We start from the raw sequence: 25925 nt of genomic DNA, 5'->3' as shown, positions 1-25925 counted from the left end.
GAGACACCTGGGGTCCCCCCACAGCTGATTGCTGAGCTGGGGGGAATGGGGGGGCCCTCTGTGCACTCCCGGCAGAGCCGGAAGCGGACCAGAAGTGCTTCTGGTCCACTTCCGGGTTCATCGCCAAGCACGTGGAGGGTCCCCCACACTCCTGTGGGATGCTCCATCCACCCCAGCACCACATCGTTCACAAGCCGCACTGGTACCTCGAGGCACATACAAAAATATTTAAAGCTGTATCTGAATCGCTGATTCTCCGAATAAGCATTGAATCTTCAGCTTCGGATTCAGCTGAATCGAATCAGGGCCTACTTTGCACACCCCTACTATGCACACCCAAATCAATTAATTGAATCACTGTCCTCAATTTGGGCCGAATCTGAATCGAATAGGGTCTGCTTTGCACACCCCTACTATGCAGGGATGGGAGAATGGAGCAGCACGCCTCCAAGCCTGATCAGTGGGAATGCAGAGGGTGGGCATTCTCCCACAGCTGTCCAGCCCCATACCCTTGCACTGACCCAGGGTGACTCAGGTCTGTCCACTGGCAGAGGCATTGGCACAAACAGCAGGTGCTCCAAAGGGTTGATGCCCTGAGTGGCTCTCAGGGACCCAGTATTCCTTCCCTCCCCTCCTTTCCCTTGGGAGTGGGGGGAAGAGAGCAGAGAACTGTGGGGCTTTGGACATCCTTACAACCATAGAGCAGCATACAGCTGTACAAGTTGGTGCAGGAGGAGAGATTTTCTGCAAGAAAATGAGAGCACTCCCAACCATAAAGAGCCAGTTGTCTTCCATAAAAAAAGGCCTTGCACAGTTCTATGCTCTCTCTTTTCTGTGCCAGGAGAAAGATGCTTTTCTTGGCACAAATGAAGCGAGTGTCTATAGCCAAAACATATGCATTTTCTAGGGAGAAAATACACTATATAGAATCATAGAAAATGCGGGTTGGAAGGGACCTCAGGAGGTCATATCTAGTCCACCCCCCTGCTCAAAGCAGGACCAGCCCCAACTAGATCATCCCAAACAAGGCTTTGCCTAGCTGGGTCTTAAAAACCTCCACGGACGGAGATTCAACAACCTCTCTGGGTAACCTGTTCCAGTGTTTTACTACCCTCTCCTGGAGAGAAAATTCTTCCTAATATCTAATCTAAACTTCCCTTGCTGCAACTTGAGACCATTGCTCCTTGTTCTGTCATCTGCCACCACTGAGAACAGTCCAGCTCCATCCTCTTTTAATGTAGCTGAAGGCTGCTATTAAATCCCCTCTCAGTCTCCTCTCCTCTAAACAAATAAGCCAGGTTCCCTCAGTCTTTCCTCGCAAGTCATGTCCCACAGCCCTCTCACCATTTTTGTTGCCTTCTGCTGGACTCTCTCCAATTTGTCTACCCACTTCCTGTAGTGGCAGGTCTAAAACTAAACACGGTACTCGAGATGTGGCCTCTCCAGTGCTGAATAGAAGGAAATATTCAATTCTCTGGACTTGCTGGCAACACACCTACCAGTGAAGCCCAGTATGCTGTTAGACTTCTTGGCAACAAGGGCACATTCAGCTTATTGTCCACTGTAACCCTCAGGTCCTTTTCTGCAGAGCTGCTGCCCAGCCAGTCAGGTCCCAGCCTGGAACAGCGCATGGGATTTTCTGTCCTAAGTGCAGGACTTCGCGCTTGTCCAAAAGGAATCTCATGAGGTTCATCAAGGACCAATCTTCCAATTTATTTAGGTCCCTGTGAATCCCACCCTCCAACATTACTACTCCCCTCAGCTTGAGGTCACCGGCAAACTTGCTGAGGGTGCACTCTATGCCATCTTCCGGGTCATTGATGAAGACACTGAATAAAACCGGCCCCAGGACTGACCCGTGGGGCACTCCACTTGATACTGCCTGCCAACTAGACATCGAGCCAATGATTACTACCCTCTGAGCCTGATGCTCCAGACACTTTTCTGTCCACCTTACAGTCCTTTCATCCAGCCCATACTTCCTTAGCCTGTCTGTGAAAACATTTTGAGAGACCGTATCAAAGGCTTTGCTAAAATCAAGGTATGCCACGTGGCCAGTGGCTCTGCAATCTCATCAGCTAACTCCCTCTGAACCCTCAGATGCATCCCATCCAGCCCCATGGACTTGTATAAGTCCATCTTTTCTAAATAATCCCTAACCTGTTCTTTCACCAGTGAGGGCTGCTCACCTCCTCCCCAAACTGTTGCTGCTGTCACAAGGTTGTCTCCCCCATTCGGTAAGGGACCCACACTTTCCCTGATCCTCCTCTTGCTACCGACATACTTCTAGAAACCCTTCTTGCTGTCCCCTCACATCCCTTGCTAGCTGCAACTCCAATTGCGCTTTGGCCTTCCTGACTTCATCCCAGCATGCCCAAGCAATGCTCTTATACGCCTCCCTAGTTATCTGTCCAGGTTTTTATTTCTTATAAGCTTCCTTTTTGTGACTTAATTTACTGAAGATTTCCTTGCTAAGCCGAGTTGATCTTCTGCCATACTTGCTAGTCTGCCTGCACATTGGGATGGTTTGTTTCTAAACTTTCAGCAAGGTTTCTTTAAAGTACAGCCAGCTCTCCTGGACTCCTCTACCTCTCAAACTGGCCTCCCAGGGGATCCTGTCCATGAGCTCCCTGAGTGAGTCAAAGTCTGCTTCTCTGAAGTCCAGGGTCCTTACTCTGCTTCTCTCCATCCTTTCTTTCCTCAGGATCCTGAACTCAATTATCTTGCTGTCTCCAACTCCCAAAAACCTGAAAACACTGACTTTGAAATAAATGTTCCTATAGTAATTTGCAGATAGGCAAATTACCCTGGACTTAGCTTACAGTTTTACCTATATTTACTAAACTATGAGTATATCAGCAGGGAGAAAAAAGCTTCATGCCTTGTATTTTCATATAAGAAAACCTTATTAAATACCCTGTCTAGCATCAAACTACGGCCAGAAGCAGCATGTGCTCAGTAACAGAAACCAGCTATGAAGCTGATTAAATGCAGGCAACACCAAGCATGACTAGAAAACATGGTCCACAGTGGACAAATATCACAAGAATATGTTAGTGCAGCCCATCTGAATAAGATATAGTGTCCACTATGCTCAGTCCCCTCCAGCGCAGACTCTTTTTCAATTCACAGTGAACCACTACACTGAATACATTTCAGCTTCCCCTTCACTCCCACAGCCGAGTTGCACCTGCCTTTCCGATTTCTAGCGATTCCTGTATCTTCCCCAGCCTTAAATGTTTGGCAAGCATCACCAAATGGCTGTATAAATGAGAGGCTCTGTCACCCCTCTCTTCACCCATGACATGCGATCGATGTGGTACTGTCCTCCATGAGATGGACCAGACCAGGCAGCCCTATGCTTCACTGGCATGTAAATTTTTGGAGGATCTCAAGACTCGTGACAAGAACACCCAGTTCTAGTCATGACTGGGGGGCTAATTAGCACATGGATCCTTTGTGGAGAGAGCGGTGGTACCTCAAATACACTTACATATTGAATAATGCTGAGCTGTGGGGTCACCATGGCTTAAAATGCTGTTGATTCTGCTAGGCCCAGCCCAATGAACTGTACAATAAATCATGAGCCTTTTGGCTTTGGACTAGTATCGTGCATACTTTGTACTTCATATAAGTATATAAAAAAGTACTGCTCAGAAGTGTGTTTATCAAATGCCTGAGCTAAAACTTGCAGCAGTTTGCAAAAAAGGGAAAATGCACCAATTCTGGGTAACCCAAGTCTATAGGTAGCCAGAGTAATTTGCCTATAAACAAATTACTACAGATACATTTATTTCAAGTTGGAGTTTTCAAATTTGCCCCTCATTTCAATGTGTTCAGGGAAAGCAGGGTCTGGTAATAAGACAGCACTATTACAGGAAAAAATTGGAGGTGCAGAGGGCAAGGGTGCCACGTGAGCCCCCTAGATTTATTTCTCCCTGCTGTAGCAGTGGGAGGGGGACAAATTCAAGGCAAGTCTCCAATAATTACAGTCTATACATAGAAAATTATAACACATTTATACATGTTCCATATATACATCTAAATATTGTATCTTATACTTAGGTAAATAAAAAAAGAGATTGTACCATATCTGTTATCTATGCAATTCCATATTCTAATGTATAAAATATATTTGCATGTTGGTAAAATTATAAACTCACAAATAAAAATCAGTGAAACATCTCAATATTGAATGAAAAATGCTAACATTTCTCTTACCAGATCACTGGGAAAAAAAATTAAAACATGCTCACTGCCCCTAGGGTTGTGGATGTACTATTGCCAATAGGAAAAATAATTCAGCTATTATAATCCTCCTTTTCCATGAATGAACATCAGTCGATTTAACTTTTATTTCAGAGGCGAGGACCTTCGCCACAAGGTATTTCTAGCTTGCTAAGCAATTTCTGTAAAGTTATGGTAAGTTTGGGTAAAATGGACAGATGACGACAAACTCAAATTCGAAAGGAAAGATTCCAGTGAGAGTATAAAGATCTGTCATGATTAAGTTCTTTTACCTTCCATAACTATGTTCTTCTGTCCAAACAGAGAATTTAAAATTATCGTTGGTGCAAAACTCATCTTTTTCAGTCCTAAAGCCTATAAAACAGGTTAGGGGTTGAAAAGAGGAGGAGAATAGGAGAATACACACCTAACAGAAAGTTACATTCTTTCAGGTAGAAACAGTGTTTTCTCTTCTGGAATCTGCTCTGCTTTGTACAATAAAACTAATGCCATGACTATACCACAGAATTACTGACCTTGCCGGTCTATGTTCCACTGGTATGAGCAAATGATGCTATTGAAGATCTCTATAGATAGACAGACTAAAGCCCAGATCGTCTTCTGAAATTTTTTTCTTTCCTTGTCTCAAACTCAAAATGTTTATCAAGGTGGGACCCTTGACTAAGTGAGGGTAAGATGATAGGAGAGGTATAGGGTTAAAGTCTGAGACTCAAAATAATAAGAACTAGACTGCATACACTGGTAATTGTTTTAGAACAGTGAACCTTCATTTGAAGAATTTAAATAATAATATTTTTATCAAGTTCCTGTCATCACAACAATAGTCTGTGATATTATACTCCTGGAGTGAATTAACATTTTAATATGGTTGACAATGACAGGTTAAATGCTGACCTCTAATGCCTTGATAAATCAAGCAACATTCTTTGTTTTGTATGCCCTCAATCTATAGCGTTTTACCCAAAATTATTATCCATGATCAACCATTGCTGGCATAAATATCTAAGAAATAAGGCTTGAACTAAATACAAGTACGTCCTTCAGACAAGAAAAATAAGGTATAGGGTTAAATGCATTATATATTACATCATTTTATTGGCTTACATAGCTCACATTAACTGCTTTGGAAGTAAGCCCAAGTAAAAATTGTGCTGGAAAGTCTCAGCAGTATCTGAGACAAACAGTACAGTATCTAATTCAAGGACTTTTTAGCCTTTCTTCATCTCCATTAGCATTTTCAATCAAAATGAACCTTACTCCCAGTTTCATAAACTAAAACTTAAATAGGGTTTAGATATATAGGTTCTAATTTTGTGTAGAATTAAGTTTTGCCATGGTTTAGGGTGGGGTTTTTTTGCTGTTGAACTTTATTTAGGGCATGATTAGCAAACACTTGCAAGCTTCCTTTCTGTGTGGAAAAGAACTAAGTGCCAGTTTGTATTCAGCTACTTCACAGATGCAACAGATGGTTCTCAAACCCTCTTCCAAGGACCATTTGCAGATGGTCCACAAAGTGTTGCCAGGTCAAATGATATTGGGAGAAACATGAGGAACTATACACAGCATTCACACAGATATTTATAGAAGCTGCTCCACCCCCCACAAGAATAATACCCTACGTGATTTTACCCAGTATCACTAACACTACCAACTTTCACATTCCACAACAAATTTAGTGTTAAAATCATTAAGATACACCTTTTCCCCCCCCACAAACAAAATTTACATAGTCTGCAAGTATATTTACATAATAAATGCACAATTATCTACGTTTTGGAGTATAAAGTGGCAACAATAAAATCGCCATCCCTTATAAACAGCACCATGTAAATATATTCTGTGGTTCTAGAATCCTGTACACAAATAATGTGTGGCAGGATTGGGTCTTTAACAAAAGCAAAGACCTCCCTGCCCATGAACTAATTAGCATTACCTAGGGCAAAAAGTCCTGAATAAAATAAAATTATTTCAGATGGTGAAGTCACCTTTTTCAGTGCTCCATTTTAAGACATACACTTATCATTCTAGTACTACACATGTGGTATATTACCAAGTATAAACAAAATTGCATTTGCAGCAAAGTTTGACCACATGGATATTCTCAAAGACTTGAGATCTAAATTATTTAGCATTTTAATCATACTAATATGTCATCTGTAAGAGATAATACATGTAAGTGTCATCAGTTAGCACCCCCCCAACCTAATTTGCCTTAAAATATTCCCCTTAGGTCATAGTGCTGTTGCAGCTATGATGGTCCAGGGAATACATGACAAGAAAGGGTGGGGGTCAGTACAGTAATACCTTTTATTGGACCAACTATTTGGACCAACTATTATTAGGAAAGAGATTAGTTTCCCTGCCAACTACCAATGATACCATCTTTCCTAATTATATAGTTGGTCCAAAAACTGCCATTTTTTTTTTACTATTGTGGATGAACTTAATTAATTAACATGCACTAAGTGATGAGAATAATGTCCAAGTCCAATCTTGACTTTATTTATTTAGAAACAATGTTATTGTTATTTAAACTAAAGAAATAAAGATATGGCCTTGTGCAGACAATGACATTAATTTACAATGGTTACTATCATCTTGTATTCTGATTTATTCATGGAAAACACAGAGTGGTTATCAGTTTATTACAAAGAACTTTTGGAACTTTCAATTCCTGTAAGGTACTGGAATTCCAAAAGGAGCTTAAACTTTCACACAGACAAACATATTTCAAAGTTACTTTAATTAAGAGCAAAACTTGATTAGACTGAAATGTATAATCCAAGCCAGAGCTCCCCAGCTGGTAGCCAGCTGGAGTGGTTAAATTATGGTTACACAGGACTTGTTAGCATGGCTGTCAGAAACACTGCACTGCACTGGAGCGGCTCTAGCAGTAAATGCCACCATCACTCACCCCATCTCTCTCCCACCCTACCCCACCCCGACCTTGTCTGCCACCATATTTGGGGTCTTTGCTCACTGCTGGCAACTAAAATTGGTAGCTGGGGAAAAGGGCAGGGGAAAAGGGGGAGGGCAAGTGATGGTAGGTTTTATGCCCTGGGTGCAAAGCTGTGCCAGGACTACAGGTCCGGCAACCACACCAACAAGCCACTGACCTGCTGCTAGAGGTGGGTCATCTGGCCCATGGGGTGAAGTAAGTTGGACACCCTCATCTAGTCCAACAGTCCCCAAACTCATGGCTTCCAGACAATATGTTACCTATGATTCCCATCAACAGGGCTTGAACCAAAGGAAATTTAAAAGTTATAACCAAGGGTGCGTGGGAGGAGCAAGATGTGACTTCACTTACAAAACATTATTTGCTCATTAATGTTGCTAATGGGCCAGTGAAAAATGAGGACCGCTGGTCAACGGGATGTCGTCTTTTAAGAAGAAAATGAACCCTCAGTTGCCACCCCTATGTAGCAGAGATACTTAAATTGAAATGAAAACAGCAGGCATGTCACTGCAATGAGAAGCCAACAGAGGAAATGCAAGTTAACAGCCAACTCTGTTCTCAGAGGCTGCCAAAATCAGTGACAAAAATGGAGCATTACAACAAACCTACAGCCCATAGCAGCAGGCTGGAACCCAGTAATGTTTAAGCTATTAAAAATGTTGTGGTTTATGGGTAGTAAAAGCACAAAAGGTATTACAAGCAAAATAAGTTCTTGATTGCATCCCTTCAACAAACTAAACTACAATGTAGTTAAAGTTGAAAATATGGATGATAAACTGCAGTTATATCCATGGTAGATATGTGCATAGTTTGCTGAAACGCATAGCAAAATGCGAGTCACAATTATTTGGTTACTGCTAACATTGTAACTAATATTGGTAATCTGCATATTGGTTAAGTGCATATGCCACCTAAGAGCAAAAGAAGTCTTTGGCTCCGCTGCCTACTTTGAAATATAATTATACTCAGCTTAACTGTGTAACTTGGGAGATTTACTAGCACAGGCCAATTTCAAGGCTTCTAATAGCAACCCTGAACTGATTAGACCCTGTCAATTTGAAGGCTACTATTAAAGGCACAAGACATTCTGAGTATCAAAGTAAGGCACCTTCTGACTCAATTAACTGCAATTTTAAAATGATACTACAAACTGGACGCATCACTGGTCACCAGTTCTCACTGCCGACTGTTCACACACACCTACCAAAATTATGACCAGCAAGGAAGGCACTGCCAGTTCTTAATATAAAGACATAAAACCCTTCTTAAACAGTCTTCTTTTCCTTAGTGCCACCCTTCCTCCCCTTCCCCATATAATTTTGATCAACTAGGTTGTGCTTGTGTTTTGCCTATGGGCTGCCTTTCCTTCAGGATGTCTGTCACAGTTCACTGTGGTTGTCTGCAGCAGTTATACATCCTTCCTGTTTGAGTCATTACATTCATGACTATTTAACTTCCCTCTTTTTCATCTAAATTGCCTCATTTTCTGAAAAGCACCCAGGTGCATTTGCAGCAATTGGTGCAAAACAAGTCAATAAAATAAAATGTTAAAACCTCCCACTTTATAAAAAATAAATGCATTTAAATTAATTTCTTTCTGACTCAGAGAAAAGGACCACTTGTTTTCTTGGTACCAAAAGTGGAGTTCTGCAACATTTGAAACACCACTGCTTCTGTAATATGCCAAACCAATTAGAAGTTACAATGTATAGAGTTGGGGACAAAAGCATGGACAGCTCCAAGGACAGACAGTAGCAGTGACCGGGAAGAAAGAATCTTAAGTTACCTATTTTTATTTGTTTGTGCAATCAAGTAAGGGGTTAACCATTGCCTATTCATATCAGTTCTTACACGAGAGCAATAATATCCTGTTGATGTATCAGTCATAAACATGCTTTTCCTGTTTAACATCCTGGACAGAGGAATGGCTGGGATAAGTGAAACTTAATTTCAACACTCACCTACCTGTTCGTAAAATTTATAAAAATATTAGTTTATTACTTTTTACTCTCCAACATCCCACCACCTATGTCTATCATTACCATTGCAGCAGTCACTCAGGAGAAATTACTGAATGTTAAGGCTCTGTAAATTTAAAATGTTCATTTCACGCATACTACACATGAATCATAAAAGCTTTATGTTCATACCACCAATCTTCTTCTGCTGACATTTTTAGATTTGCTGTTAAGGTCAAAATGTTACCTATACTATACGTCCAAACAATTCAACATTCAAAAGAAACTCAACTGACTGCCAAGGCCCAGTACAACTGGTATCTTCCACAACACTTCAACATTTTATGTTACCAAAGTTTCTTTTCTCCAGAGTTAATTCAACTAATCAACCATTTTTAAAAGAAAATAACTTTCAGAACTGAACCGTTTAACACTTAGAGAGAGCGCCATCATTACAGAATTAAAACTATGCCAACACAATACTATGCCAGGGCGGATCTGGGAGGAAGAGAAGGGATGCACTGGTGCAGTTGCAGCCCACTTTGATTCCTGCTTCACCCAAAGTTTAAAATCAACTGCCTGGCAGGGGAAGCAACATTTCTGTTCACGCAGCACTGAGTCAACTAAATTCATGGATCATTATAATCTACCCAATTCCTTCTAAACTCTTCCTTCTACAGGTGTTAATGTACTTCTCTCCCTTTTAATTGTCTTGATGGTCCACTAATCAAGCTAGCCTTTTTTTCCTGAAATTCTGCTGTATGTTAGCTGCTCCTATTTCACAGCCCTGAAGATTCATTCCAATAAAGTTATATTTGTTTATGCGTCAATCTTAAACTGAATAATACAGCCCTAGGCCCCTAGCATATTAGTAAATCTTTTAGTTTATTTTTACCTGGAGATAAGTGTGGAACTCAGCCTGCAAGGGAGTTCCCCTGCAAGGGAAAAGCCATGATTTCCCCTTTAAAGCAGAATCCATTTTTAAAGTTTGTTCATGACCCTTTCATATATTCTTACGATCCACTTCTGGGTCACGACCCACGGGTTGAAAAACAGAGAAACACTGCCACAGGGGACACAGAAATCTCTTAAGGATCTGATTGTACAAGATAAATGACTTGTCCCTCCATACCATTGGGGCCTTAAGACCGGAGGATCTTTGGAAGGGATAATGTAGATCTAGAATATACTATGTTCTACAGGGCAAGGGATGAAGGGCAGGGGATGATGGGCAAGCAGGTGAAAATCTGCCAAGAGTAAAATAAATCTCTTGGAGGAAAAAAAAAAAAGAACATGATGTTAGTCCACATATACATATATGGTCACTAGTATTCAAAAGGAGAACATACAGGTGCCTGAAATCTAATGGGACCTGACTGGTTCACACTGCATATTGGAGACAGATCCTAAGAGTAGAAAAATTTGCACCTGGAGACAAGTAAGTGGAGGTCAAATTGTTCTAATGGACTTGTCTGAAGTGAAGCTAGCCTTGCATTTTCTGAGTCTGTACCAAGAGCTTCCAAACTACAACAAACTACTATGACCTAAAATATTTACAAGTATCCAAAACATACTACATGCATCTTACTCACCTTGTATTCATACCAAAGAATAATGAACTGAAAAATCATCTGTGTGCACAGTCCTAGTTATACTGCGGTTACTTAATGTAAATGTATTGCCTGGAACTGAAATGTTTCCATAAAGCTGCCCCATAAATAACTGACATTACAGTTATTAAAAATGTTATCTTACTGATGAGGCAAAATATGGAATGTTACAAATGTTCATGGCCTGTAAAAACAAGTAAAACAAACTTCTGCAATTTTACCTGATATATATCAGACAAGCTGCTGCTCCCAGAGTCACTGGCAATGCTACATCCAGACTGGCTGGAAGGGACATGAGTCACCTGTGGATGTGGATTGTCTGTAATCTGCATCTTGGTAAGATCTGCTGGAAGCTGTAAAGAGAAGGAAAGCAAACGTGTCAGTCTGATCTGAACACAAGTTACTGCATAAAGATTTTTTTTTTGAACATCTGCATCAGACTTGTTTTATAAGCCAGATCTGGAGAAAACGTTAACTTGCATAAAACCTTGCCCCAACCATAAATGTTACAGGAGTTTTCAGATATGTTTCACATACTTTTGTGTGGCTTCCTTTTTTTTTTTTTTTTAAATGAGGTAAACAGTTGCATTGTATTATTTATTATTATTTTATTACAGCAATGTGCAGGTATCTGTTCAAGGAGTTTGCAATGTTCATGTGTGAATATAAAACAAGTTGTTCCTCCCACAAACAGCTTACAAATGAGACTGAAAGATCCCTTTGATATTATGGGTACATTTTGGCTTACACAAAGCGATAGGAACTGCCATGGACACTATCTGTTGAATCTGTACAACACATTTATTTGTCTTTGAATTTACTACTTACCTAAGCTGTTCATCAACTGGATTCATCTCCTAAATTCTGAAACAAGCGAAGCCTGCTAGTCAATAACAGCTATGACATTCCAGCACCCTAACGCCACTATTTTACACAAGGATCACTCGATTTTTCCAATTTTATTAGATTTTAATCTAAAAAAGGTGACTGTGAATTAACTTGCCTGAGTAGACCTATAATATTATTTTCAGATATAATTGGAAATGGAGATATTTTGTCTCTTTGAGAAAAACTGGGGAAAGAATATTTTCAAAAGAAGACATGAAACAGTGCACTTGTTCCAAGGACGTGGAAATTTTCAACTCTGAAGAGTGTTTAATAACCAAAGTTTTACAGTCTCAGTAAATATTCCACTTTCATGATTTGAGAACGGTAAGAAGGTCAAAACACTCAGCTGACAAAATTCAATATACTGGCCAAAAGGTACATCGGGTATCTGTCAGCACATCCACTGAAGAGCTGACATATGCTGTGAAATGACCTCTTACACAACAAAAACAGGAGAAAAAAGGCAAAGCAAGAGACAGCTCAGATTTAACTGAAGCACTGTAACAAGTACTAGGCATTTCTTATTGCCTTAGTACAGAGCCAGGACCAAACTGCAGGGCTCCCTCAGGGCGGATCCAGACCCACCACCAGCAGTGGGGCAAGCGGCAGCAGCACAGGGGCTTGCACACCCATTGCTCAGCTCCTGCCACTCACACATACCCCAACAAGGCTCCATACCCCACAATTCAGTGGTTGGCCCACCTCCAAATTCCCAGAACCAGTAGGAGTCCCAGATGAAACGGCTCCACAGTCTGCTTGTCTGACACCACTGCCTTAGTGAATATTTTTATCTTCAAAAAATGTGGTTTTGTACAACCTTCTATCATATGCTGTAAGATACCATCACAGCCTCCAGTTATTAGATTAGTGGGCGTAAGACAAAGTTACTACATTATCATTCTTCAAATCCTTCCATTAAACCATGATGTCTATGCACAATGAAGGCACAGCTCATGTACTACAGCAACCAATGCTGGTGCCAAAGGTACAGTTTCCATTGCTAGTCCTTTCAGAAATGACTTGAAACAATTTTGGTGCATTCTCTCCAGCCCCCATCTCCTGTTCTAGGTTGGACAGCAGTAACATATGGTCAACACTATCAAATGCCACAAAAAGGAGCCGGAGCCTCTAAAGCTATTACTGCTCCATGTCCATTATTTAATAAATGAGTTGGCTGCACTGAACATTTCTTCTGTTTTGATAGACTCTTGCGGTAGAAAGATAAAGAATTTTGCTGGAGCGAGTAATGCCTCTCAAAATGAACCCCCTATCCCCCATCAACACCTAATGCAGGATGACTGCACAGTTAAGGATTTTATATGAAATACCCTTTACAAACTGAGGGGATATACTTAGAGGTACCACCAGTCAAAAAATGTTATAGAACAGAAGTTCATTACCACTGTTAGCAACTGCATTTATTCTTATTGCTTATAAAATACATGGAAGAATTTGCAATGTTCAAGCTGAACCTTGTAATGTTTTGCTATAAAAGTCAATTGATGCAGGGTATTATGTACAAGAAAATAGACTAATATATCCAAAGTTGAAAGAGGTATAAGCTTTGAGACAAGTGACCTTTAAGTGCTGCCTGCCACTCTACCAAATTGCCTATAATAAATCTCAGCTTCTGTCTTTTATATGTCATCTTTATCACCCAAACTGATTGTTCCTCCTTTCAGAGCTCACTGAGCTGCAATACACTGATATGATGCTTTTGTAACAACATGACAGTTAGTGGCTGTGAGAATGACTTGCAGGATCTGGTAATAAAGTTACTAAAAGTGCTTTAAAAAAAGTATGAAGTACTCTAAGCCAGTGGTCTCCAAAGTGGGGTGCATGCACCCCAGGGAGGTGCGCAAGACCATCCATCGGGGTGCGGGAAGAAAATATTAGAACTTCTATTTATATTTATATAAATATACATATTATATTGGGGGTGGATACTCAAAAATTTTTTACTGATAGGGGTGCGCGATCAAAAAAGTTTGGAGGCCACTTGACTATGTTGTAGATAATGAGTGAAAGTAGTTTAGAGCAGTGGTCTCCAAACTTTTTTGGATCACGCACACCTATCAGTAAAATATTTTTGAGCACGCACCCCCAATATATGTATATTTATATAAATATAAATAGAAGTTCTAATATTTTCTTCCCGCACCCCGATGGATCATCTTGCGCTCCCCACTTTGGAGACCACTGAACTACGACATTGAGAGAAACCATGATGGTGATCACAGCAATACATTACCCATACCCAGACTGCGCACTACCAAAAAAGAAGCTCACAGACCTGCGTTTTAAATAAATAATGACCACTTCCAAGTCTATATTGCATACATTTTATTAGCAGTACACATATGAAGCTTCACTTCTGGCCTAAATCCTGGCTAGATCTGTGCCTATCTATCTATGAATGCATGTAAAATCCTGGATAGTTTTGCATTTATATAATAGAAGCACATGCAGAAATAGGACATACATTTTGTTTTGGTCGAAGTCAACTTTTTTGCAAGAAATAGTACAATCTGATATTAAATAAAGCAAATAGCTTTCATTTCCTGAAATACAAGAAAGCTTAACTTTCTAAAACATGTATTACCTTTATTGACCTGTTCTACCAAAAGGAAATTAAAATTAGCAAGAAACCATGAAACTGTGGTTGCAAGTTTGCATGCATAAGGCAAGACATTTAAAATTATGGTTCCCACAGCCACCTGCTTTCTCACACAGTGCATAGGTTGATGACGGCAAATTGAAATAATTCATTAACAAATGAAGCACACTCAATTTGCAGTATCACTGAGCAGTTTGGTAACCCAACTTAATACAGAAATGAAAAGCATTTTTTCTTTTCTTAGAAAGTGTGTCCTAGTGACAGAGGCCTGCTGCTTTGCCATACAAACCTAGAAATGACAGCAGTCTGGACTTCCCCTGAACACATGTAAATGTGGTATTCCAAAGGTGGCACACATGGTCCCCAGGAATAAAAATTGGCATTGTGTGCCACCCTCTAGGCCAACAACTGAAGGTTGCTAATAAAGCAATAAGGCAGAGTTGGAGGGTGAGAAATTAGAGTACAAAACAATTTTGAATGGGAGGGTTAGAGAGCATGTCACACATGAAATGCTAAATACTACCACTTTGAAAATACCTCTTGAAAGGGAGAACTCCATGGAGTTTGCTAGGGATCTGGCTTCTGCTATTCATTTTACATCATCCCATACTACAGATATGGGTAGTGGTACTGCTGTTTGAAATGGAGAACAGCTCCTGCCCCCGTGGGCTTGAAATAAGGAACCAGAATCATGGGAAAAGGTTCTAAAAGCTGCAAATCGGGTTGAGAAAAAAGATGCTTTCTGAGGACACTTTCATAAAATCTGCCAGAGAATATGCTGGGGTAAGGGTAGGGGAATTTGTTTCCTCCTCAATTAATCTGTGCCCTTCTTATTGGGTACAAATACTTTGGTGCTTTAAAATAGGATTATTTTCAGTGCTCAGGTCACATGTAGCTTCAAATGTTTTACTTCTGATTAGAAGTGAACAATTTTGCATTTTAATCATAATATTTTCCATCTCTGCAGCAAGCCTTGGATCCTTGTGAAACCATGTTCAAAGGGTGGGAGTGGAATGTTTTATATATCTATCAGGGAATAAATCCAACTATTACTGTGTGTGTAACAAACCCTTCTTCCAGCTGGTTAATTGCTTAAGGTAGGAGAAATCAGAAATTATAGCACACCATTATTGATGAAAACAAAGCTACAGATGAAAGGTTAATTTATTTATGGAAGTCATACAAGCTGAGTATTTCCTCCTAAAATTCTCCGCACTTAAATGCAAGTTAATTTAGTGTGAGTGTAAAGGTCTACTAGCACCACCTAGACCTAAGCAAAAATGCAAGCAAGCTGCATCAAGATGGGCTTCCACAGCAATGACCGGCTAATGTTGCTAAGTAAATTGCAGTCTACACTGAGGCTTTAAAGAAAGCTAAAAACAGTTTGTTGTAAAATATGCAGAGCCTAACCCACTTCCTCCCACATACATATGCATGTGCTCACCCCTCCCACTGAAAACAGTGGGGAGACCCATTTGCTGCTAGAAGCATTATCCCCCCACATTATTAGGGTGCTGGGGTATCACTAGGTAGATGACCCATTAAGACTGTGTCCCCACTCGCTCCATCCTTTAGAGCTAAATAAGAAGGAAACTGGGAAGGGATCGCACCATTGTACTCTGACCACTGAAGGAATAAAAGCCCCAACCAGGGAGGCCTGTAGGAGAGGGCCAGCAGAAGGCTGCAAACATAATAGAGAAGTTCAAAAAAGAGAGGTGGTGACAAGGTACTTGAGTTATGAAGGGCATTTTGGGTGCAATATATAATATGCGAGACTATGAATAGGCCTGACTGTTGCTGTCCAGACTGGAGAATCAGAGAGCAACGTTGCCCTTATCCCCTGCACCTGTTTCCCACATGCCCCTCCCCCTACTCGCAATTAAATCTTACACTCTGTGGTATACCCAGAAGGTAAATGTAAAATGCCTAAAATTGGAGAGGAATCTAAACATTGACAAAGAAGCAAACAATACTGTGTGAAATGTATATAAATGTTATAAAGTTTTACTAGTGGGTTGAATGGGGTGGGTTGTGTGTATACATCCATAAAACAGAAGTTCACGAACAGATCATGGCACCTGCAACCCACTATGAATTACGAGTGAACACAAAATACAAGAACTAAAATATCTTGAGAAATAAAGTTTTCTTCCATACTGTATAACAGGCCCTAACTGACAGGAGAGATGTGAGGTCTTGAAGTTCGCATATAATTTTTTGAAGCTTTGAAGGCAAAAATAGTGAAAAACGCTAACTGCTAAACAAGAGTGTATGAGGGGAGTTCATAAGAAAAGAACCCACAGAAAAAAAGCAACACTTTATTAGTAATATACAGCAGGAACTTACCTGCTGAACACATTAAGTTTTATTAAGCTTTGAGACTGCTTTTTACACAGTAAATCTGATGCAACATGCTTTCTGTACTATACAAAAGTATACAACTCTGAATCTGCATGATTAAATTGAAAAGAAACTAATTTCAGAGGCTTTGACTAGGTAGATGAAGTGGGGCTTTCATCTAAATTATTCATGTAACCATAGGTGCTACCCAGATACCAAGATTAATATTAAAGCAAACATTTTGTTGCTGATGAAAGGTGAGAAGCCATTAAGACTAATGACCTTTTTCTAAAGTGAAAAGCATTTAAGATGAAATGCTACTCTGGCTTCTAAGCTAGAAATCAGATTCTTTTTTTTTTAACCAAAATCCGTGTTACTTTAGCTCAGCACTCAAGAATCATGCAATAATGGGCCTTTGGCTTCTCTAACTTCAGATGCTTTTTGGGTTTTTTTAATTTTAACAAAAAGGCCAAGGTTGAAATAGGGGGCATTTAAAGAGATTATATGCAAAGGTCACTTCCCTGGAAGACTTGAAAATTATCACAAAAAACCTCTCAACAAGAGATAGCTGGAGAGGAGAAGTCCAGACCAAGTAATAGCAAAGACAAGTTTGATCTACCAGAGAGCTCGAGGACCTCTTCCATGCAGACCCAGATTATTAGGAATAAACAAGTCACAACAGTAAAAACCCATTCAAGAGTGCTAATTAAAATTTACGGATCTCACTTCAGTATACGGTTATTTTATTAACTTGTTTCTGAATTAAAATTAGTCAAATAAAACACTGCATATTTTACTCCTTTTCCACCACTTCTGGTGTAAATGAGTGCAATGAGATCTCATTACGAATTATCTGACAAAACAGTTCTATGGAACAGTTCACTGGAATACGTTGTGTGGAAACTATAAAATTTCTCATGAAACACTAGAAGGTTGTTGAAACCAATACATGAATGTAGCCAATAGCAGACTCCTCTCTAGTTTGCAAGAAGCCTGGGAGCCCCTAGGCCAGGTACAGACATTCCACTTTTACTGGTATAAGATCAAAGACCAATATATTTGATTTAAGATAAAAAACCAGTCTATACATGTAATGCAACAGAAGTTCGGAGTGCACGGACTGGTTTTAAAATGGTGGAATCCAGTCTAAGATTTGCCCCCTCCCCAAGGGGTGAACATGTGTTCTGTTCTCTACTGATCTAAACTACACCACTTACAGAAAACCACACAACTTAGCTCAATTCTGCCTTAGGCTTTTTGAATGTCTGTATGTAGCTAGCCCTTCTCTACCTCCAAAGCTCTGGACTTCTGCCTCCTGCCAGATAACTAAGACTGATAGGGACCTGGTAGCCTCAAAGCCCCCAGAACCACAGCTAAGCCAGGATCTATACACCGATACTGAAGCTACAAATGCCCACTGAAACATTACACAAGATATTGCAACTTTAACTCAACTTGCAGAAAGGCAGACTTCTCCTCTGCATTCTGGAATTGAACACATTTTCTTTTACTTCTGAATTTTAACTAGCTGTAGTGCAAGGAAAGAGACTATGAGGGAGTGCACTGACGAACACTAAAACAAGTTGCTTAATGAAGAAAGCACTCCATTAGCACTCTCTTCCACTTCCAGTATGAAAGTGAAAAATTTAAATTAATATCACCAAATACTGTTCATGTGGTTCCTATCAAGCACCTCATTTTATCCAATATGGTGGTAAACAGATGGCAAGTAAGAAGAAAATGATGCTCTGTGGGGTAGAGAAGTTCATGGCTCAATATACATATAGCTTTAGTTTTGCTTAGACTATTATAGCCATCCCTGAAGAACCTGATTGCAATGTGGATGGGGTAGATCAAGAGAAAAACAACTGCCCCTACAGAAACAGGGGGGCACATCTGCTACTGTGCCACCAGTACCAAAAAATCAGAAGTCAGAATCAGGACAGGAAAACCCAGATGGTAGACAGGATACTAAAAGATGCCAGTCTGCACTGTTGAAATATAATTTGAACAACGTTATGCATAAGGAGAACTGAGAAGTAACAGGTTTTATTTAGATGCATTTCAAGTGAAAGCAATTTCAAGAGGCAAGGATCCGTGACTTTAAAAATATCCCTCCAGCGATTCCCAAAAGCAACATTTTCCCTGCAAATCAAGAGGTAGCAAATAATACAGCAGCAATAGGCAAAAGTTAACTTCATCTTCCAAAAGAAGAATAAACTTGAGGCCCAGAAACACTTCTTTCTTCTAATTCTATAAAGTAACAGATATTTTCTTTATAGGTAAATAAAATATGATTATAGCATCGGAGTCACTGATCAAACCTTCCAGCCTTGTACCTGTGTGGTTATACATGCAGCATAACTGCAGTGGAGTAGCAGTGTTTACTGTTACACACACACACACACACACACAGTCTCAAGACTACTACCTAGATAAAAGTTTAATCAGTTATTTCAATAGTGCTACAAGCTCACGGTGGTTCTATCTACCATATTACTATTACTGTTATAGTTAAGCATATGCATTCATACAAACAGAATAGCTCCTGGGGACCCAGTTCAGTTCAGTGAAAAGCAAGTATCAATGTTTCTTCCAATCTTTGAAGAAACTTTTCCTCCTTTCATCCACTCCTTCACAAACATTAAGGAAAGGACTATCAGGAGATGAGAAAAAAATGCCTGAAGGTGATGGTGTGTTATTTCACTTCACTGCTGATGCTACTAAGTTATAGCCCAGTACAACACTCCAAGCCCATTCCTTATAGAAAGGACCTTACTGGTGTGGGGTGTTGGGGCAGAGCGGGGTCCCCCCCCCATAACTCATTTTAACCAGTTGTTTTCAACCTTTTTTCATTTGCGGACCCCTAAAATGTTTGGAATGGAGGTGCGAACCCCTTTGAATTATAATTGTGGGTATTCATATTCTTTTGATTGATCATAGTCATCTTTTGCAGACCCCTTAGACATAGCCTGTTGACCTGCAGGGGTCTGAGGACCACAGGTTGAAAACCACTGATTTAGACAGTTTACAGACATGTCTGAAATCAATTAAATGCCATCCCAGAAGAGTAAAAAGGTGGCAAGTAAACATTTATCTTATGGTTCACTGTCAACAATACTGTAACAAATAAAATGAACAAAACTAGCAGAAATACAGAATGCTTCTGAGCGTGGACCTGTAGCTTTGTTTTCTTGTAAATACGTTGGCTGTGCATTTCACTTCCCTCCCACCCCACCTCCAAGAACATACCAACTTTAAAGTGCCAATTAACCCAAAAATGTGTGGCCAAACGAACCGGTACAATCAATGGAAGCTTGAGGTGTTGCACACCTCTGAAAAAATTGGGCAATGCAAGAAAAAGCCTCAGCTTTGGTGAAAGAAATGTCAACGTACTACTCTAGGGTTGCTGGTTGTAGCCGTGTTGATCTAAGGAGATAGGCAGACAAGGTTCTTCGGTAAATGTGATCTCTTTTATTAGAGCAACTAAACAGCTGGAAAAAATGTTTTTTGCAAGCTTTCAGGCACCAACACCCGCCGCCTGCAGGCATATAGAGATCTGCTGGTGAACTGTGTGCTCTCTACCCAGGAGTACAAGGGAGCCTGTGCTCAAAAGCTTGCAAAGAACAACATTTCCAACTGTTTAGTTGGTCTAGTAAAAGATCACATTTACCCAAAGAACCTTGTCTGCCAAAGTACTGCTCAACACTTATACACACTGAAGATGTTCTAAATACATGCTGGTACTCTTCCATGTGTTGAGTCAGAAGCAAAGGATATTGGAGACACAGAAACAGAACAACTTTGCAGCTCTTAAGAGTCATCTATAATAGGCAAACTACACCAAATTAATTCTGTTGAAGCCTTGTGGTAAAATTAGTGAACCAATGTGGCTTCACTCATACAGGAGCCCTCAACAGTATTTCAGTCTCATTATAGTCTGCAAAGCTGGATGTACATAAATCTCTTTTGTATACATGAAATTTTACCATTTACAGTTTAACCATTTTCTTTAGAAGTTTCCAGTTAATATAAACAGAGCAATGAAGGAACTGTACAACTTCGTTATAAACCTGTCATGGCATTACTTCAGTGAAAGTAATCGTACAAAAGAACTATACGAAATCACCAACCTCTACAAAGCTGAGCTTAAAAGTTTTTTTTTAAAATTAGAACAAATATAATACAAAGGCTGCTCTAAAAAGAAAAAAACACAACAAAACTTTGCAATAAGCATATTCTCAAATGTTCATAACATTGCAAAATGCATTTCAATCTTCCAGCCATAAAACAAGATTTATAACGTGTCAATAGGCTTTTTAGCATTATAAAATGTGGCACAAAGGTTTTTTCGAGACATTTAAGAATAAACCATATCCTAGAACTCTAAAAGACATGAGCATACTTGCTAGTGGTACTAAAATTTGTCCAAGTTAAATGTGTGGTGTGGTGTGATGTATTTTTTTTTTTCTTGGCAGGGGAGAGAAGGGGGACAAAAAAACCCTTCATTTTTGATAAAGTGCCTACTGGGGTATGCAAAGCAACATCCATGACCTAACTGCCAAATGAACAGGGTTGTGCATATGGTGGTTTTTTCTTGTTTGTTTTTAAGTGAGCTCATGTAAGGGAGCAGTCAAACAGATTCCACATGATAGGCAATTATCATGTCTTAACTTTGACTTGAAAATAATTTGTTTTAGGCTTAGACTTCCTTTTTTGTACTTTTTTTTAAAAGTCTCCTTTAATATGCAACTGGCCTCTCTACCACGAACAAAAATGGCTCCAATAATTATGGCATCCATTTGCAGAGTGAAGGGAGGACTGTGATGTTAATCTGGATACAGATAATCTAATATCCATGGGTCAAATTTGAAACAAAAAGGGGCAAAAATTAATAGTGAGCAATGAAGTAGCGGGGCAAATCTATGTAGGGACACTTATCAGAAGAGCTATGCATTTGACACCTCCTGTGCAGGTGCTGTTTATTTTATTATGGAACAGTTACCCTGCTAAATTGTTATTCTGTTATAGCTCTGCTGGGAAATTTCCAAATGTAGACAGGTCATATAGTCTAAAGCTGTCAAGAAACAAAGTGACATAAATTAGCTAAATTCTTGGCCCTGTCCCAAATTTCGGGTTAGAAGGGGCTGCCAGTACTGCGAACGCAGAAGATAGCTCTGCAACTCCTCACTTCTCTAATTTTGATTTTCAGTTTTTCTTTCTTGCTTCTCCCTCCTCCCTGACTAATGGGCTAGCTGCATCTTATCTTTCGTATTGACTCACCTTTACTTAATGGCAGCAGTGCTTCTATACCGCTAACTTAAGTTTGATACCTGCTGCAGGTGTGGGGATCCACGTCTCGGCTGCAGGCTACCCAGCAAAGAACAACTGGGTGAGATTCTGTTTGGAACCTGGTTTTGTTTAAAGCCTAACTGATTCCTTGATTCTTTTCTTTTAAATTTTTAAAGCCGCTCTGCTGAGACCACAAGATAGCAGAGAATGAAAAGGCCGTAGCTGTATTTGCATGCTTGACCTGAATACAGTCTTCCTTTATAATTTAGTTACTTTATTAAAGGCTTAAACTTCATTTTTCAAAACTGTTTATTGATGCTAAGGTAACAAATTTGTAAAGATACATGTATGACATTGAGAGAACATCAAAATATGTGTTTTATCTAATGACCATACGTGGTCTGTCTAGGTACCATGTCTAAAGAGGATGTTGGTAACCGTGATCTTCCACAGACCTCTTCTTCTCTTTGAGGCATGCAGAATATCCATTGTCGATGCATTCATCCATTTAGATAGACTCTTGATGCATGTGCTTTACATTACTAAAAAAAAAAAAAATACTTTGCTCTTGCTGAGAGAGATAATACATACAGACGCAACTACCAGTTTCAAAAAACGACAAAGGTACTTTTCAGAGTTCAGCCTACAACAGACCTTACCTCAAATTCATAGCTAGGTTTTATTTCAAATGCAAATGTTCCTTCCTGCTGAAAAGTTTGAGATTATGAACTCCAAGTCCAGGCATTTTAGCCGAATTTAATGCAATTTAAGATCATTTTCTAAAATATGTATAGCTCTCACTGATTTCAAATTAACACATGTATACTGGAAAACCTCAGTGGCTGACATTAGCCAACTGGAAATCAGTGACAAAACATCCCCTTTTGTACAATCTTCCTCCTTTGCTCAAATGTCCCAGTAACTAATGGCAGAGCAGAACTCAGTTGCTCAAGTTGCCAACTCCACAATTTCTCAAGCCATGAAAAATGTGTGTTTCAGTTTCAGAATTATTTCTCCATCAGCAAAAAAAAAAAAAAAAAAAAAAGGAATTGAACTCCTCCCTCCCGACCCCATCAAATTCTTACTGGGCGCTCCAGCATCCTTGAAAAAGGAGAAGTGCACTTCAGTTTCAGGAACAAAAGCAGTAAAATCAGTTTGGATAAAAGTGCAACCAACCATAAGCAGTCTGGTAGCATATATTACATAAATATAGAAATGAGGCATTACAAAATTACTTTCACCACTTACAATTTTAAAATGTAGATGCAGTCACATTAATGTCCGCACCAATACGATAAAAGCAGCATTATTAAATACAGTATCTTGGAAAAATGTAAAGTAATTTACACCAAATAAAAGCAAAAACAGTCCACACAAAAAAAATTACTGAATTCTTTTACCATTCATTTATATTAAACCTAAAACAATGGTCAATAAGTAATGTGACCAACTCCTTAATTGAGCTTTAAATACAACCCCCTTTATGACAATATGGTAAAACTATGACATATGGGAGCAAGTAATAAAAAAATTGCAATATAAAAAACTAAATATGCCTCACTTTGTTAAACCATATCATAATTCTGCCAGAAGTGTCTTCACAGTTCTCAGCAAATATTTAACAATAAATGGCTGAGCATGGTCTCATGTTACAGTTTAAGTATCTCTTTATAACAGTACATTTTTGGTATGCTAAAAGGTGTTTTAAAACAGCCAAGACTACTATTTTGATGCAGCATCTTTGCTTTGTTACTTGTTTAATTACCAGCCCATTAAGCAGGCACAAGCTTTTCCTATTGGTCTCTGTGCAGATTCCCTTGTCTAGTGAGTCTCTCTCTCCATCAAAGGGGGAGGAGGTAGGGGAAGGAACAGTGCATTTTAATCTATAAAAAAAAAAAAAGTCAAGAATTTGTCTGCTTGCAGAACATACCCAGACACCAAGACAGTCAGCAATATTAAGTCCTTTTCATTAAAAGATTAGCCACTGCCAAGTAATTAACTATCATTCATGTCTGAAGCAGCATGTGTTGTCTTTAAACGTTTTTTTAAAGCTTATTCTTAGCAAAATCAAATTGCCTCAAAGCAAAAACCAAAAAACTGTTAGCTCCAACCTAAAGACAGATCATGCGTGCACTGTACAAAAATGTGTGCATTTTAATTACCGTTTCTTTAGAGGGAGCAAGGTATGTCCATACTAATGTAACCTCTAACCCTGGGCTTGCAAGGGGCTAAGCAGAGAGCATAGTGGGGCCACTCTAAAACCAGACCCAGGGCGCTGGGTTGAACTACAGCCCCTAGATTGCTTTAAGGGCCAGGAGAGGGGAGGTAGAAACAAGGAGTTGCATGGTGGGAGCCATTTTGCCGGGAGCCATGTAGAAGGAACCTGATATGCACCATTGCAAGAGGCCCCAGGGAGATTGCGGAGGAGCCTGGGCTGAGTGCAGCTAGGGAGAGGATTGACCCCCCCCCCGAGGAGACCCCAGCAGAGAGCAACTCTGACTGCTGTGACACAGCAGGGCCTGCATGAGTTGCACTGAAAAAGGCTGCAGAAGTGAATGCAGTCAGTGTAAGTGGAGCCATGAAAGTCCTTGTGCCATCTAGGACAATGGTGAAGAGTCTCACCCCAAAGAGTCCTTGTTAGACTAGTGGGGTTGGCGTTTTAAGTTGTACAGTTGAGAGGGGTAATTTTATGGTTAGGATTCCACGCAGATTACAGTTTGCTGTATGAATCCGTGTGTGTGTGTGTGTGTGTGTGTGTGTGTGTGTGTGTGTGTGTGTGTGTGTGTGTGTGTGTGTGTGTGTAAATGCATCAAACTTCTTTGTACCCTTCCATTAAACTGAGATATTCTTGAGGAAACTGAGTCACTGCTGCCACACACCTGCACACCCTCACAAGAGGCATCACACTAACTTTTCCCCAAATTATAAGATGTTTTTAAGATGCAGTTCAATTCATTTAATATTAGCACATGTGCATAGCAGGATACATGATTCTGGGACCAGCATTCAGATCTCCATTGCACCATTAATACTTACCTGTGCAGGCGGATCTTAGGATACCAATCTCAGGCTCCCCCTGCACCAGCAAGTTGAAAGCCAGGTACCAACAGTCCAGCATGAATCAGTGCAGTCTTGGAGCTGGGACCGACAATCAGCTGATTACCGTCTCAGCCCCTAGACCACACGAGAGCTGACTGGAGGCTTGGGTGGGTTCCCACAGGTGGAACTGACAATCAGCTGAATGACAGTCTGGCCCTAGGCCCACACCAGTCTGAGACTCGGACCCTGAGCCCCAGCCCTGGAGCCACACCAGAATCTCAAACTGGTTCCAGTCCGCGCCTGAGACCAAGACAGACAACCAGCATATTGTAGATCCCAGGCCTGCAGCTATGCTGGGGCGGGTCCCAGAGTCCTGTGCATAACAGTCAATTTCATACGAGTTCAATTAAAATCCCAAATCTAATTCCAGGTATTACAAACCTCATCTTCCCTACAGAAAATACTAATTAATGTTACCAGGAATCACATTCCCAAAACTACAGGCATTAAAATATCACATAAATTGTATACTTCACTGTGCAAACGTTGCCACTGTGGCACTGGGATGAAGGGCTGACGATGCTTGCTAATGTTACTGGGCAGTCATCAAGATACCAAGGTTATTCAATTGTTTGTGTGACTAACACAGAGCAGAAGTAAATAGTGTCACAGAATACAAACAGAGTCAGTTATTTTCCTCTTCAGTAACAGACAGGAAGAGAAAGATGCTGTTTACCCTAGTATAGTTTCATAGATTACGAGGCTGGAAGAGACCTCGGAAGATCATTGGGTCCAGGGAGCTTATTCCACAGCCTGGACACGCTGGCTGTGAAGAAGTTTTTCCTAATGTTGAGCCTGAATCGATCTTCCTAGAGTTTGTAGCCATTACTCTTGGCTTTCCCCAAGGGTACCCAGGATTCACCTCCAAGGAGGATTATTCTGCACTGGTCCGGTCCTGCAGGGAGCAAACCAGG

General features: G+C 40.1%; 1 protein-coding gene across 8 annotated transcripts in view; it reads right to left on the bottom strand.

Annotated features, from left to right (window-relative positions):
- Window positions 1–25925, bottom strand: part of RAPGEF6 (Rap guanine nucleotide exchange factor 6) — a 229346-nt gene that overhangs the window by 69727 nt on the left and 133694 nt on the right. For all 8 annotated transcript variants that reach the window (XM_019535060.1, XM_019535062.1, XM_019535055.1 and 5 more), the window contains one exon: window positions 10997–11128. In XM_019535060.1, the coding sequence (XP_019390605.1) occupies window positions 10997–11128 (132 nt within the window). The remainder of the gene's footprint in view (window positions 1–10996; window positions 11129–25925) is intronic.

The sequence above is a fragment of the Crocodylus porosus genome, unplaced genomic scaffold, assembly GCF_001723895.1.
Source record: "Crocodylus porosus isolate Cpor-Errol unplaced genomic scaffold, CroPor_comp1, whole genome shotgun sequence".
Taxonomy (NCBI): Eukaryota; Metazoa; Chordata; order Crocodylia; family Crocodylidae; genus Crocodylus; species Crocodylus porosus.
Note: the sequence above shows the minus strand (reverse complement) of the source record. Positions and strands in the feature narration are given on the sequence as shown.